This window comes from Carcharodon carcharias, chromosome 26, assembly GCF_017639515.1.
Source record: "Carcharodon carcharias isolate sCarCar2 chromosome 26, sCarCar2.pri, whole genome shotgun sequence".
NCBI classification, from domain to species: Eukaryota; Metazoa; Chordata; class Chondrichthyes; order Lamniformes; family Lamnidae; genus Carcharodon; species Carcharodon carcharias.
The window spans coordinates 415,028-430,069 of record NC_054492.1 but is presented as its reverse complement, the minus strand read 5'-3'; the positions used below and the strand labels follow the sequence as shown (position 1 = coordinate 430,069).

Below are 15,042 nucleotides of genomic sequence, written 5' to 3'. Positions count from 1 at the left end.
TTCTAAATGGACTTTATAGGCCTTTGACAGTTTGGCAGACGCGCAGCCTAACTGACAATATCAATGACGCATGGTGATGTCAGGACGCCTGCCACTGCTCGGAAAATTCTTCCCTCTGAGTTCATTAATTAATCCTGTCACATTACATAACACCAAGACTAATATAACCTGCTCTTTGGTTGGTTGCAGGAAGTGCTGCTGAACAAACATTCTATGAACTTGACAGGTTTCAACTACTTTTCCCTTCTGGGCTTATCCCTGGATAAAATTTGATAGGGTCAACTGCCCGGACAGCATTCGCTACTGTCAGGACCGATCCCAAATTTTATACCATTGGCTCAAAGAAGATAGAGGAGCCACTCAGAGTGGAAGGGAGCCGCTGCCAGGGCGGGGGCCGGAGCAACATCAACCTCACACCTTGACCAACTTTTTGGCCTTCAGGCTGCACAAAGCCCAGCCAGAGATGAGATAGCCCCGCCCACCGGAGCGGGAGCCCCGCCCAGGGATTGTACCCGGATGGACGGAGCGAGGGTTGATCACGGGACGGCTGCTTCCGGCCGAGTGGGTTCGACGGGACTGAGGTGAGGAGGAATTGGGGGCTCGGCCGGTGGGTTGGGGGGGGGGGGGGGGGGTGGGGCAATTGGGGGCTGGGCCGGAGGCGGAATTGGAGGCTGGGCCGGTGGGTTGTGGGGGAGAGGAGGGTGGGTGTTGTGGGGGAGAGGAGGGTGGGTGTTGTGGGGGAGAGGAGGGTGGGTGTTGTGGGGGAGAGGAGGGTGGGTGTTGGGGGAGAGGAGGGTGGGTGTTGTGGGGGAGAGGAGGGTGGGTGTTGTGGGGGAGAGGAGGGTGGGTGTTGTGGGGGAGAGGAGGGTGGGTGTTGTGGGGGAGAGGAGGGTGGGTGTTGTGGGGGAGAGGAGGGTGGGTGTTGTGGGGGAGAGGAGGGTGGGTGTTGTGGGGGAGAGGAGGGTGGGTGTTGTGGGGGAGAGGAGGGTGGGTGTTGTGGGGGAGAGGAGGGTGGGTGTTGGGGGCTCGGCCGGTGGGTGTTGGGGGCTCGGCCGGTGGGTGTTGGGGGAGAGGAGGGTGGGTGTTGGGGGCTCGGCCGGTGGGTGTTGGGGGAGAGGAGGGTGGGTGTTGGGGGCTCGGCCGGTGGGTGTTGGGGGAGAGGAGGGTGGGTTGTGGGGGAGAGGAGGGTGGGTGTTGGGGGAGAGGAGGGTGGGTGTTGGGGGAGAGGAGGGTGGGTGTTGGGGGAGAGGAGGGTGGGTGTTGGGGGAGAGGAGGGTGGGTGTTGGGGGAGAGGAGGGTGGGTGTTGGGGGAGAGGAGGGTGGGTGTTGGGGGAGAGGAGGGTGGGTGTTGGGGGAGAGGAGGGTGGGTGTTGGGGGAGAGGAGGGTGGGTGGTGGGGGAGAGGAGGGTGGGTGGTGGGGGAGAGGAGGGTGGGTGGTGGGGGAGAGGAGGGTGGGTGTTGGGGGAGAGGAGGGTGGGTGTTGGGGGAGAGGAGGGTGGGTGTTGGGGGAGAGGAGGGTGGGTGTTGGGGGAGAGGAGGGTGGGTGTTGGGGGAGAGGAGGGTGGGTGGTGGGGGAGAGGAGGGTGGGTGGTGGGGGAGAGGAGGGTGGGTGGTGGGGGAGAGGAGGGTGGGTGGTGGGGGAGAGGAGGGTGGGTGTTGGGGGAGAGGAGGGTGGGTGTTGGGGGAGAGGAGGGTGGGTGTTGGGGGAGAGGAGGGTGGGTGTTGGGGGAGAGGAGGGTGGGTGTTGGGGGAGAGGAGGGTGGGTGTTGGGGGAGAGGAGGGTGGGTGTTGGGGGAGAGGAGGGTGGGTGTTGGGGTAGAGGAGGGTGGGTGTTGGGGGAGAGGAGGGTGGGTGTTGGGGGAGAGGAGGGTGGGTGTTGGGGGCTCGGCCGGTGGGTGTTGGGGGAGAGGAGGGTGGGTGTTGGGGGAGAGGAGGGTGGGTGTTGGGGGCTCGGCCGGTGGGTGTTGGGGGAGAGGAGGGTGCGTTGTGGGGGAGAGGAGGGTGGGTGTTGTGGGGGAGAGGAGGGTGGGTGGTGGGGGAGAGGAGGGTGGGTGGTGGGGGAGAGGAGGGTGGGTGTTGGGGGAGAGGAGGGTGGGTGTTGGGGGAGAGGAGGGTGGGTGTTGGGGGAGAGGAGGGTGGGTGTTGGGGGAGAGGAGGGTGGGTGTTGGGGGAGAGGAGGGTGGGTGTTGGGGGAGAGGAGGGTGGGTGGTGGGGGAGAGGAGGGTGGGTGTTGGGGGAGAGGAGGGTGGGTGTTGGGGGAGAGGAGGGTGGGTGTTGGGGGAGAGGAGGGTGGGTGTTGGGGGAGAGGAGGGTGGGTGTTGGGGGAGAGGAGGGTGGGTGTTGGGGGAGAGGAGGGTGGGTGTTGGGGGAGAGGAGGGTGGGTGTTGGGGGAGAGGAGGGTGGGTGTTGGGGGAGAGGAGGGTGGGTGTTGGGGGAGAGGAGGGTGGGTGTTGGGGGAGAGGAGGGTGGGTGTTGGGGGAGAGGAGGGTGGGTGTTGGGGGAGAGGAGGGTGGGTGTTGGGGGAGAGGAGGGTGGGTGTTGGGGGAGAGGAGGGTGGGTGTTGGGGGAGAGGAGGGTGGGTGTTGGGGGAGAGGAGGGTGGGTGTTGGGGGAGAGGAGGGTGGGTGTTGTGGGGGAGAGGAGGGTGGGTGTTGTGGGGAGAGGAGGGTGGGTGTTGGGGGAGAGGAGGGTGGGTGTTGGGGGAGAGGAGGGTGGGTGTTGTGGGGAGAGGAGGGTGGGTGTTGGGGGAGAGGAGGGTGGGTGTTGGGGGAGAGGAGGGTGGGTGTTGGGGGAGAGGAGGGTGGGTGTTGGGGGAGAGGAGGGTGGGTGTTGGGGGAGAGGAGGGTGGGTGTTGGGGGAGAGGAGGGTGGGTGTTGGGGGAGAGGAGGGTGGGTGTTGGGGGAGAGGAGGGTGGGTGTTGGGGGAGAGGAGGGTGGGTGTTGGGGGAGAGGAGGGTGGGTGTTGGGGGAGAGGAGGGTGGGTGTTGGGGGAGAGGAGGGTGGGTGTTGGGGGAGAGGAGGGTGGGTGTTGGGGGAGAGGAGGGTGGGTGTTGGGGGAGAGGAGGGTGGGTGTTGGGGGAGAGGAGGGTGGGTGTTGGGGGAGAGGAGGGTGGGTGTTGGGGGAGAGGAGGGTGGGTGTTGGGGGAGAGGAGGGTGGGTGTTGGGGGAGAGGAGGGTGGGTGTTGGGGGAGAGGAGGGTGGGTGTTGGGGGAGAGGAGGGTGGGTGTTGGGGGAGAGGAGGGTGGGTGTTGGGGGAGAGGAGGGTGGGTGTTGGGGGAGAGGAGGGTGGGTGTTGGGGGAGAGGAGGGTGGGTGTTGGGGGAGAGGAGGGTGGGTGTTGGGGGAGAGGAGGGTGGGTGTTGGGGGAGAGGAGGGTGGGTGTTGGGGGAGAGGAGGGTGGGTGTTGGGGGAGAGGAGGGTGGGTGTTGGGGGAGAGGAGGGTGGGTGTTGGGGGAGAGGAGGGTGGGTTGTGGGGGAGAGGAGGGTGGGTTGTGGGGGAGAGGAGGGTGGGTTGTGGGGGAGAGGAGGGTGGGTTGTGGGGGAGAGGAGGGTGGGTTGTGGGGGAGAGGAGGGTGGGTTGTGGGGGAGAGGAGGGTGGGTTGTGGGGGAGAGGAGGGTGGGTTGTGGGGGAGAGGAGGGTGGGTTGTGGGGGAGAGGAGGGTGGGTTGTGGGGGAGAGGAGGGTGGGTTGTGGGGGAGAGGAGGGTGGGTTGTGGGGGAGAGGAGGGTGGGTTGTGGGGGAGAGGAGGGTGGGTGTTGGGGGAGAGGAGGGTGGGTGTTGGGGGCTCGGCCGGTGGGTTGTGGGGGAGAGGAGGGTGGGTTGTGGGGGAGAGGAGGGTGGGTTGTGGGGGAGAGGAGGGTGGGTTGTGGGGGAGAGGAGGGTGGGTGTTGGGGGCTCGGCCGGTGGGTTGTGGGGGAGAGGAGGGTGGGTTGTGGGGGAGAGGAGGGTGGGTTGTGGGGGAGAGGAGGGTGGGTGTTGGGGGAGAGGAGGGTGGGTGTTGGGGGCTCGGCCGGTGGGTGGTGGGGGAGAGGAGGGTGGGTGTTGGGGGAGAGGAGGGTGGGTGTTGGGGGAGAGGAGGGTGGGTGTTGGGGGAGAGGAGGGTGGGTGTTGGGGGTGGCAGGGGTTATGTCTCCTTGTGTCTTTTTGAGAGAGGAGAAGGTGGGAGGGCTCAACTAGCTTTTGGTTAGAAATGGTGGCGGGGGGGGGCGCGGTGTGGGGTCAGCTGTTTGTGGGGGGGATGGGATGGGTGGGGGCTCGGCCGGTGTTCTGTTGGGGGAGGACTCGGTGGGTGTTGGGGCCAGACCTGCTGAGGGTGGGTGTTGGGCATCCGCAGGTTTTTAGGGATGGGTTTTGGGGGAGAGGAGGGTGTTTTGATGGGAGATGGAGGGTGGGTGTTGGAGGAGGGATGGGTGTTGGGTAGGGTGGGGTTGTGATGTATGGGGTATGTGGGGGTGGGAGGGAGGGTTTTGTAGGGTGTCTTGGGGGAGGGAGGAGATTGTTGTTGGGGGAGAGGAGGGTGGGCTTGTGGTGGTTAGATGTGGGTTGTGTTGGGTTGATGTGGGGTGGGGTTGGGAGAGGGTAGTGGGTCTGACTCTGCCTGATGTCTTTTATGGGTGTTGTTGAAGCTCGTGGGTGGGTTTTGGGGGAGAATGGAGGGTGGGTGTTGGGGGCAGCAGGCAGTGGTGTGGGCTTTGTTGGCGGGTTGGGTAGGTTGTGGGGGAGGATGGGTGGGTTAGTTGAATGTTCTTTCTGTCTGGACAGGATGGGTATATTAATATAGAGGAGGGTGTGGGACACTTGAGAGGGTACTGTCAGTGTAATTTGGGGATTGTTTAGGTGTCTGCGGGTCTTGGCTCTTTGAGTTTTGGGGGCTGGTTGGGTGCCAGTGTTGGTTGGGACAGCCAGGGTGCTGGATGTTGGTCTTTAGGGCTTTCCTGCATCCAGCAGTTTTTGTTTATTGATAGGCAGATCTTTTTGGCTTGATGGGCCCTGTTGTGGTGAATCAGTATTGCTTGTTGGGGTGAAAGGAGCTTCACCTGTTCTCAACTTTTTGTACTTTTTCAGGGCTGAGGTAGGCTGGCACCAGGACCTGACAGCCTTAGCTTTTGAGTTTGTTGAATATAGTGAGCGATGGGCGCGGTGTTTGATCTATTTCAGTGTCAATGGGTTGGCTGAACCTATTTACGAGATTGGCCTTTCAAATATTATAGCACGTGGACTGTAGGAATCCTGAGGTTCATTGACCAGTGAAGGTAGACCAGAAACTGATTACTTAACGTCAGGGAGCTCATTTTGCTCCATTTCCGGTGAATGCGCAGGAGACACTGTGTGTAAGGAAATTTTACATCAGCTGTGGTAATCTCTGTTCATCTCGTATTGGAAATATGGATTTCCATGTTAGTCCGAAGCCTTGTTTCTTGATGTTTGTGAGTTTGGCCTGCAAGTCCCATGGCAGCACCATCATTTGGGATACGGTGTCAAAAAGATCAACTGCATGATTTTTTAAAATTCTACTCTCCTGGCAGGCCTAAATTTTTGGTGCTGTCTATGACTTCCTTGCTGTCATTAGTGAATTGTGCAATGTTGGACATGCTTCACAATATATCTTCCAGATGTAATTGTTTGTGTCAAAACACTTCCACCATTTGATGTTGTAACCACTCATTGGTAGTACATATCACCCAGCAACTAACTTATATTCCAACTTGTTAAGGATGACTCTGTCCCTTTGTCTTCTGTCAATTGAGCTGACATACTATTCTTGTGATTCATGTCATTTGGACTAGATCTAATATGTTGTAAGGAAGTTTTGTGAGACCTGGGGTGGTTCCTTATGGTGTACAAAGCTTATCTATCTTCCTGTGGAAAGAGGACAATTCACATTATCCCACAGAGTTACTCCAATTGTGGCCTTCTGAATCCACTCAATTTTTGCCCCTTAACCCTTGTTCTCTTTATCTTGATGGGTTGAATCCAACACTTTCATGATGAACCACGCTATCCATTGTAGCCTTTTCAAATCACAAGTACTTGTTGCATTTTATCCCACCTACTGAGTCCCTCATGATTTTTCCAAACTTAGTGAGAACACAACCCCTATCATCTGAATTCTCAGGAACCAACCTCCTGCCTCCATGCTGAAAGGTAACTTACACCTTAGTTCTTATGCCTATACTATAACCCTTATCAAGCCCCTTTTAAATCCGTACTGTTGCTTTTTATCCACCTTACTGGTTAATGACCTATCAAACCCACTAACTTTTAGTGGAACACAATTCTCCATGACAAAATGACACTCTGCTGATTCATTATAATTTGCCACTCCTATGTCAGCAGTTGTTGCAGAAGCTTTCTTTGTATCATAGACAATTGCTGCAAGAAAATTAAATTTTACAAGGGAACAACAATTCACTGGAGCATTGCTTGGGAGGTGTTGGGAGTATGCAGTTGTTGGGAGTTAACTTTCAGATAAATGTCATTATGAAGTTAAGCTTTCTTTAAATTAACCAAGGCGGGTTCCTGGTATAATGGGGGATGCACTGCCTGAAATGGTATGGCCACTAGTTGAAAAAGTTGCATTGGTGTGCATGTTCTTTGTCACAGGATCCTGTATACTAATATATAGTTTAGCGCTAGTGTCATAACTTGAGAGAATGGTAATCTACATTGGTGGAAGTGCTTTTATCAGGATTGTTTTGTGAACATTGGGCTGGTTAATCTTTGACACTCTGTTATTGATTGTTTTGTCAGCACAAAGTGGTGTGCTGTTCCCGTTGCGGACAGCCAAATTTATGTTGTCCTTGGTCTTATCCTTATAATCACCAGTTCCTGAAATTCATATACCACATTACTCATTTATGTGATAGGCAGAACATCTTTTTGGCTTGATGGCAGCATCCTGTTAGTGGTGAATACCACTTGTATTGCTACTGCATTGTAGCAGCGTGAAATGGCTAGCTTCACCTGTTGCTCAACTTTTTGCAATTACTTACCCTTTCAGGGTAATCTGAGGTAGGCTGCGCACTTTTCAGGACCAAAAGTGACAGCCTTAGGCGCATTCTTGAGTTTGTGTGATATATAGTGAGCAAAGATCTGATCAGGATACCCAATATCTCGCAGGTTGCCTTTGATGCCCCTATTTCAGTGTCAAGCTTGCAAGGTGAGCAAATGGCTCGACCCCTATTTACGAGATTGGCCTTATCAGCAATATTATAGCACGTGGAACTGTAGGAATCCTGAGGTGTACATTGACCAGTGAAGGTAGACCGTAGTAGAGAACCATCTGGCAGATTACTTAACTAGTGCATCAAGGAAAGGGAGCTCATTTGACTGCTCCATTTCAAAGGTGAATTTAAGCGCAGGATGGAGCCCACTAAGGTGTGTAAGGAAATTCTTACATGCAGCTGTGGATTCAAATCTAGCAAATGTATCATCTACGTATTGGAAATATGCAAGGGATAGGAGGTTAAATGTTAGTCCATTGAAGCCTTGTTTCTTGCGGAACCCAGCAAAGATGTTTGTGAGAGTTTGGCCTAGCGAAGATCCCATGGCAGCACCATCCATTTGGGCATATACGGTGTCATTAAAACTGAACTCAACTGCATGATTTGCTGAGTTCAAAAGTTCAATGAATACTGATTCTCACATTGGGTGGCAGGCCTAGAATGCCATGATACAAAATTGCGGTGCAAATGTCTATGACTTCCTTGAGCTGTACATTAGTGAATATGCTAGCAATGTCAAATGGACATGGGATCACTATCAAAATGCAAGTCCTGTATGATCTTCACAGATGTAAAGGAATCTTTCACTGTGTATGTGCTCAAAACTGATTGTAACAACTTGCCCAACCATTTGGACAAATCATGTTGTATAGAACCACTCATTGGTAGGATAGGGATATCACCCAGCAACTAATTGCTCTTACATATGTCCAACTTGTTAAGGATGACTATTCTAGTCCCTTTGTCGGGTTTGCAGATATTTATGTCTAGGTTGGCATTGAGGCGCTGCGACGATACCGGATATTCGTGTTGCATGTGAAAATTGGCCAAGTCATTTGGAATCTCGCAAGATTTACTAATATGGTTCCAGAGTAAGGACTTCAGTTTTGTGGGGAGACCTGGGGTGGTTCCTTAGTAGAGAAGGTAAAAAGGAAGGTACAAAGACCTTATCTATTGTGTCTTACAATCAGAGAGGTGGAAGGTAGAGGACGTTCCAAAGTGCTTTACAAACAATGAACTATAGCCACTGTTATAATCACAGAGTCATTACAGTGTAGAAGGAGGCCATTTGGCCCATTGTGGCCTTCTGAATGAGCATTATGACTCAGTGCCATTCTTCTGCCTTTTCCCTATAACCCTGCATATTGTTTCTATTTAAATAATCGTTTAATGCCCTCTTGAATGCCATGGTTGAACCTGCCTCCATCACACTTCCAGGCAGTGCATTCCAGACCTGAACCACTCGCTGTGTGAAAAATTCTTTTCTTGCATTGTATTTGCTTCTTTTGCAAATCACTTTAAATCTGTGCCCACTTGTTGCCAACCATTTTACAGTTTCTCCCTACCTACTCTGTCCAGTCCCCTCATGATTTTGAACACCTCTATCAAATCTCCTCTTAGCCTTCTCCTCCAAGGAGAACAGTCCCAATTTCTCCAATCTATCTTCATAACTGAAGTTTCTCATTCCTGGAACCATTTTTGTAAACCTCTTCTGCACTATCTCCGATGCGTTCACGTCCTTAAAGCGTGGCGGCCAGAACTGTACACAATACTCCTAGTTCTAGTTAGTGTCCTATACAAGTTCGGCATAACCTCCTTGCTCTTATACTCTAAGCCCCTATTAATAAAGCCGAGGATACTGTATGCTTTATTAACTGCTCTCCACCTGTCCTACTACCTTTAATGACCTATGCAAACCCAGGTCTCTCTGCTCCTGCACATCCTTTTGAGTTGAACCTCTTATATTGTGTCTCCATGTTCTTCCTACCAAAATGAATCACCTCACACTTCTCCGCATTGAACTTCATCTACCAAGTATCTGCCCACTCCACCAACTTGTTTATGTCTTTTTGAAGCTCTATGTTGTTGTTCTCACAGTTTACAATGCTTTCATTTTGTATCATCCACAGACTTTGAAATTGTACCCTGCACACCAAGATCTAGATCATTAATATATATCAGGAAAGGCAAGGGTCCCAGTACAGACCCCTGGAGAACTTCACTGCGAACCTTCCTCCAGCCTGAAAAATATCTATTAAACATTATATAATGTGGAAAATGCAGCTGCCAATTTTTGTTTAGCAAGCCCACACGAGTAACAATGTGATAATGACCAGGTTGTTTAACGGGAGATTTAATATTTAACATAATATTTAATGTACAAAATCATGAATTTTCATAGATTGTTTCCTTTGGCATGAGGATCTTTAACCAGAGGACATCAATTTAAGGCAATTGGCAAAAAGAAGGACTATGAGAATTTTCTTTTGAGTTATGATTTGGGATGCACTGCCTGAAAGGGTGGTAGTAGCAGATCCAATTAAAAAACTTCTAAAAGGATAAACATTTGAAAGGAAGAAATTTGCAAGGCTATGCAGGTAGGAGGTCTAATTGAATAGCTCTTTCAAAGAGTAGCACAGCACGATGGGCTGAATATTTGCCTACTGTATTATATAATTCTATATAAATGGAAGTTGGTATGTTTGCTGGAAATGCAAGCAAAATAGTGTGCATAATCTGGTAAAGCAGGCAAAGATTTTTTTCTTCTTAAAAAAATGGTAGAGATTCTTAAATGATAAGTGATGGAAGCTGCAGGGGTGTGGGAGAATAGTATACACGATTGTTTTGTGATGTCATCAGGATTTTGATGTGATATTTTCATTTTAAGTCCTCTTTGACATAAACAAGCAGTATATTCAGATTGTCTCCTTTACAGGTCACCCAGCAATATTACAAGCTCTGTTTTAGTGTCCTCCAGTGTGCTGTTCCCAGTATGCACAGTTACTGCTGTGGATAAATTAGCCTACTGTTGAAAGAAAAACTCTGGCTGAAATTGTATGGTGCGTATATCTTTTTATAAAATCACTTCTTAAAATAGTTCAAGTGATGTAATGCTCCTTGAAAAAATGAAAGTAATGTGCTAAATTACTGATATCTTGATGAGGTGATGCTCATGCCCAGGAATGGCATGTATCCGGCCTGCTGTTGTGTCCTCAGTTTTCTGTTTTCTGTTTCTTTGCTGGGAATTCCTCAGTTAAGCTCAATTAGCTATGATTTCTGCTGGTTCCCATCCTGCTCTGGATTTTGCTCTGCTTCTGCCGAATGAGCTTTGCTTTGTTTTGCTGCTGACTCATTCATGCCTTTGCTCAGTGATGGGCAACCTGGGCTAGTGAGTGGGCCGCATGAGTGGCCCTCCTTCATCTCAGTGGGCAGCAAGATTGAAATCTTGCATGTGCACTAACCATAATCCCATGAATAAAAATTTTTGGGGCATGCCGATTGAACCGCTTTGGACGCAGAGGGAGTGCACGGCTCTCGCAGTCAATGTGTACAATCAACGTGTACCTCACGTCACGTGCCCTTGCTTTGCGTGTGTACCACTTTAGTAATACTGGTAGGAAAAAGATTAGGTGAACGGAAACCAGTAAAATCAGTCAGCCAGGCGTGTGGGCAATGGTCAGCAAAATGTCACACTCTGAACCATGATAGACCGCATGCGGCCCGTGGACTGCAGGTTGCCCACCACTATCTTTGTTCTACTAAACCCATCACCAAGTTCACTATCACTGAATCGCTGGATCAGTCACTGCTGACTCATGGTTGACCCTTTACGCATTCCTAGTAATCTGAGTGTTCAGTGATACTCTGCTCCTCATACACCACAGGATTCGCTCATGGTCCCCCAACTACCTTTGAACTTGCACATTAGTTGCTCCAAACAAGTCCGTTTCATTCCACCAGGGGGGTTTCAGACTGTCTTTGGCCTCCTATTGTCTCCTCCCCATTTTCAGTTTACAAATATTTATCTTAATTTTTGGCATGCCTGTGTTCGTTTGCATCATGCTTTGGCTGGCACTCAAGATCTGAGTCCATTACCTCTATGTTCCTTTTTTCTTTGTTTTCTCTACCCCTGGGGTTCTGTGCTCTTTCTGCTTTGCATCCAATTATGTGGTCATGTCTCCATTTGTTTCATCCCTCATGAGTACTTTGTTCCCTCAAATCCCTACCTTAACTCTTCTGTACTCCTTGACTTTCTTACTTTCCTGCTACTGTCTCAGGCTTCATAACCTCTTAGATAAACCTACAGCTTCCCTCTCTGCCTCTCTTGGCATGCTCTGAAGGGCCCATTGAGGTACATTGAGATAAATCTCCGGGGCCTGATAATCTATATCCTAGAGTACTTAAGAAGTGGCCCTAGAAATAGCGGATGCATTGGTGATCATCTTCCGAGATTCTAAAGACTCTGGAGCAGTTCCTACAGATTGGAGGGTAGCTAATGTAACCCCACTATTTAAAAAGGGAGGCAGAGAGAAAACGGAATTATAGACCAGTCAGCCTGACGTCGGTAGTGGGGAAAATTCTAGAGTCCATTATAAAAGATTTAATAGCTTAGCACGTGGAAAACAGCAGCAGAATTGGACACAGTCAGCATGGATTTATGAAAGGGAAATCATGCTTGACAAATCTACTGGAATTTTTTAAGGATGTAGCTAGTAGAGTTGATGAGGGGGAGCCAATGGATGTGGTTTATTTGGACTTTCAGAAGGCTTTCGACAAAGCCCCACATAAGAGATTAGTGTGTAAAATTGAAGCACATGGGATTGGGGGTAGTGTACTGAGATGGATAGAAAACTGGTTGGCAGACAGGAAACAAAGAGTAGGAATAAACAGGTCTTTTTCCAAATGGCAGGCAGTGACTAGTGGGGTACTGCAGGGATTGGTGCTGAGACCCCAGCTATTCACAATATATATTAATGATTTAGATGAGGGAATTAAATGCAATATCTCCAAATTTGCAGGTGACACAAAGCTGGGTGGGAGGGTGAGCTGTGAGGCGGATGCAGAGATGCTTCAGTGTGATTTGGACAAGCTGAATGAGTGGGCAGATGCAGTATAATGTGGATAAATGTGAGGTTATCTACTTTGGTAGCAAAATCAGGAAGGCAGATTATTAGATAATGGCTATAAATTGAGAGGGGAATGTGCAACGAGACCTGGGTGTCCTTGTACACCAGTCGCTGAAGGTAAGTATGCAGGTGCAGCAGGCGGTAAAGAAGGCAAATGGTACGTTGGCCTTCATAGCCAGAGGATTCGAGTACAGGAACAGGGATGTCTTGCTGCAATTGTACAGGGCCTTGGTGAGACTACACCTGGAATATTGTGTGCAGTTTTGGTCTCCTTATCTGAGGAAGGATGTACTTGATATAGAGGGAGTGCAGCGAAGGTTTACCCAACTGATTCCTGGGATGGTAGGACTGACATATGAGGAAAGATTGAGTTGATTAGGATTATATTCACTGGAGTTCAGAAGAATGAGGGGGGGATCTCATAGAAACCTATAAAATTCTAACAGGGCTAGACAAGTTGGATGCAGGAAGGATGTTCCTGATGGTGGGGGAGCCCAGAACCAGGGGTCACAGTCTGAGGATATGGGGTAGACCATTTAGGACTGAGATGAGGAGAAATTTCTTCACCCAGAGAGTGGTGAACCTGTGGAATTCGTTACCACAGAAAGTAGTTGAGACCAAAACATTGTATGTTTTCAAGAAGGAGTTAGATATAGCTCTTGGGGCGAAAGGGATCAAAGGGTATGGGGAGAAAGCAGGAGCAGGCTATTGAGTTGGATGATCAGCCATGATCATAATGAATGGCGGAGCAGGCTTGAAGGGCCGAATGGCCTACTCCTTCCAGTTTCTATATTTCATGTTTGTCACTACCTCCTTACGGACAGGTACCCTAGTTTCTCTATCCTGTTCTCTTTCTGACCTTCCTGCCTAGTTTCTTGCTGGTCTCATTACTGTCCCTTCTCACATTGACCCTGTGGATGTGCTGCTCGATCAGCTTTCATTGCATCTCCCTCCCTAAGTGGAAAAGGGTGCAGGGTCTAAATCACCTATTCAATTTCTATGTCCCACAATGTTCATTCACCTGTGAATAAGGTATTTGCTATTCATGAGCTTTTTGCTAACCAGGAACATCATGACTTTAATGGAAACATAGCTGATGGGTGATAACACCTCCTTTAATGAAATTACTCCGTCTGCTTACACCTTCCACCATTTACCCTTTCCAGACTGTTGTGGTACCTCACCTCAGTCTCCCCCACTACTCCTCTGTTGCCTTTTGCTTTGAACAGCTCCTCATTCAAAATCTTTGTCTACTGTCCACCCATGCCCCTTGCCGAGTTTCTCACCCAGACGTCTTCACTACTTTCATCCATCAATCTCTGCATCATGCGACTTCTCATCCTCGCTGATTTTACCCTGATCTCAACTCATCATGCCATCTTTCGTTGGAGTTCATTTTCCTGCTATCCTCCCTTAATCTCTCCCTCCACAAATTGTCAACTCATTAGTGGTGCTTCTCCTCCACTCTGACCTTGCTATCTCATGTGGAATCTAGCACCAGTTACCTCAATTACAGACAGACATCTCCGACCACTTCTTTGCGTTTCTCTCCATCTGCAAACCCCTTTTTTCTTCCAACCTTCTTTCTTCCTTCTGCATCTGACCATGGGGAGAAAATGCTCTCCTCTAAGTAACAATGCAACTGCCCTTTCAAATCCTAGTTGCCTAGCCTTTGGCCTTTTATTCCAGGTGAAACTAAAATACTAACCGCTAAACAGCGGAAGCACCATGTGATACATAGAGCTAAGCAGTCTCACAACCAACAGATTAGATTAAAGTCTTGCAGCATGCTACCATTCTGTTCAATCACACCATTTCCCTCTACCTTGTGTGCCAACCAAGCAGCCTGCTTGATTGGCACAACATCCACAATTATTCACTCCCTCCACCACCGCAGTAGCAGCAGTGTGTACCATCTACAAGAGGCACTGCAGGAACTCACCAAGGTTTATTCCAAACCCACGACCACTACCATCTAGAAGGACTAGGGCAGCAGATAGATAGGAACACCACCACCTGGAACCTCTCCTCCAAGCCACTTGGAAATATATCACCCGTTTCTTCACTGTCGTTGGGTAAAAATCCTGGAGCTCCCTTCCTAACAGCACTGCGGATGTACCTACACCACATGGACTGCAGCAGTTCAAGTAGGCAGCTCACCACCACTTTCTCAAGGGCAATGGGACTGGGCAATAAATGGCTGGACCAGCCAGCGAAGCCCACATCCTATGAATGAATAACAAAAAATCTTTGTCCTATTCTCTGTTAAAACTGGTACTCTCTCCTACCCCATCTCGGCACCTTTAAGACCAAGGGACGCAGACAAATATGTAGGGTGGGCAACTGTTATAGCCATTCATCACCAGACCTTGCTCAAGGCACTAGGTGCTGCCAGACCCTCCTCTTCTCTGTCATTATTCCAGGATTATCATGAAATGCAAAGATAACCCTAGATATCTATTTTCCATGACCAACTGTCAACTTAAACCTTTGTCCCTACCTTGTGTGGCTTCACCTCCACCAAGAAGTGGAAGTAGCTTGTGGAGTTCTTCACCGATAAGATTGAGACCATCCATTCAAATAGTCATTTGGTAGTACAGAACTTGATTATTGCTGAAAAAAGAGACGTCTAAGCTTTTCGTCTTGCACTGGGTCAGAAATACCAATATAATTGGAAAACAACAATTTATACTGTATGTGAAGAGAGTGCTGATTAGTTGGCAAGTGGCTTTGCCATGGAGAATGCACCAGTGCTGGTGACTGACAGTTAACTGCCAAACATTGTTTGAAATTTAAACTAGGCAGCTTGACCCTGATTGGTCAAGGCATTGCCCTGAGGAATATGAGTCAGCGAATGGCTGTCACTTATTTTGTTTATCTGAAAAAGGTGCAATGTATGTATTTGTTCTTTCTGT

General features: G+C 49.9%; 1 protein-coding gene across 3 annotated transcripts in view; it reads left to right on the top strand.

Moving 5' to 3' along the window:
* The first annotated feature begins 346 nt into the window (after positions 1–346).
* The window catches only part of spg21 (SPG21 abhydrolase domain containing, maspardin), a 96,513-nt gene continuing 81,817 nt past the window's right edge, over positions 347–15,042 (top strand). The window contains exons 1-2 of one of the 3 annotated variants that reach the window (XM_041175160.1): positions 367–581; positions 9,937–10,060. Coding sequence is in view for 2 of the 3 variants with exons in the window: in XM_041175161.1 (XP_041031095.1) it covers positions 517–581 (65 nt within the window). In the remaining variant the exon portion in view is untranslated. Of the gene's footprint in view, positions 582–9,936; positions 10,061–15,042 lie in introns of all 3 variants that reach the window. The other 2 variants (XM_041175161.1, XM_041175159.1) reach the window with 2 other exon arrangements.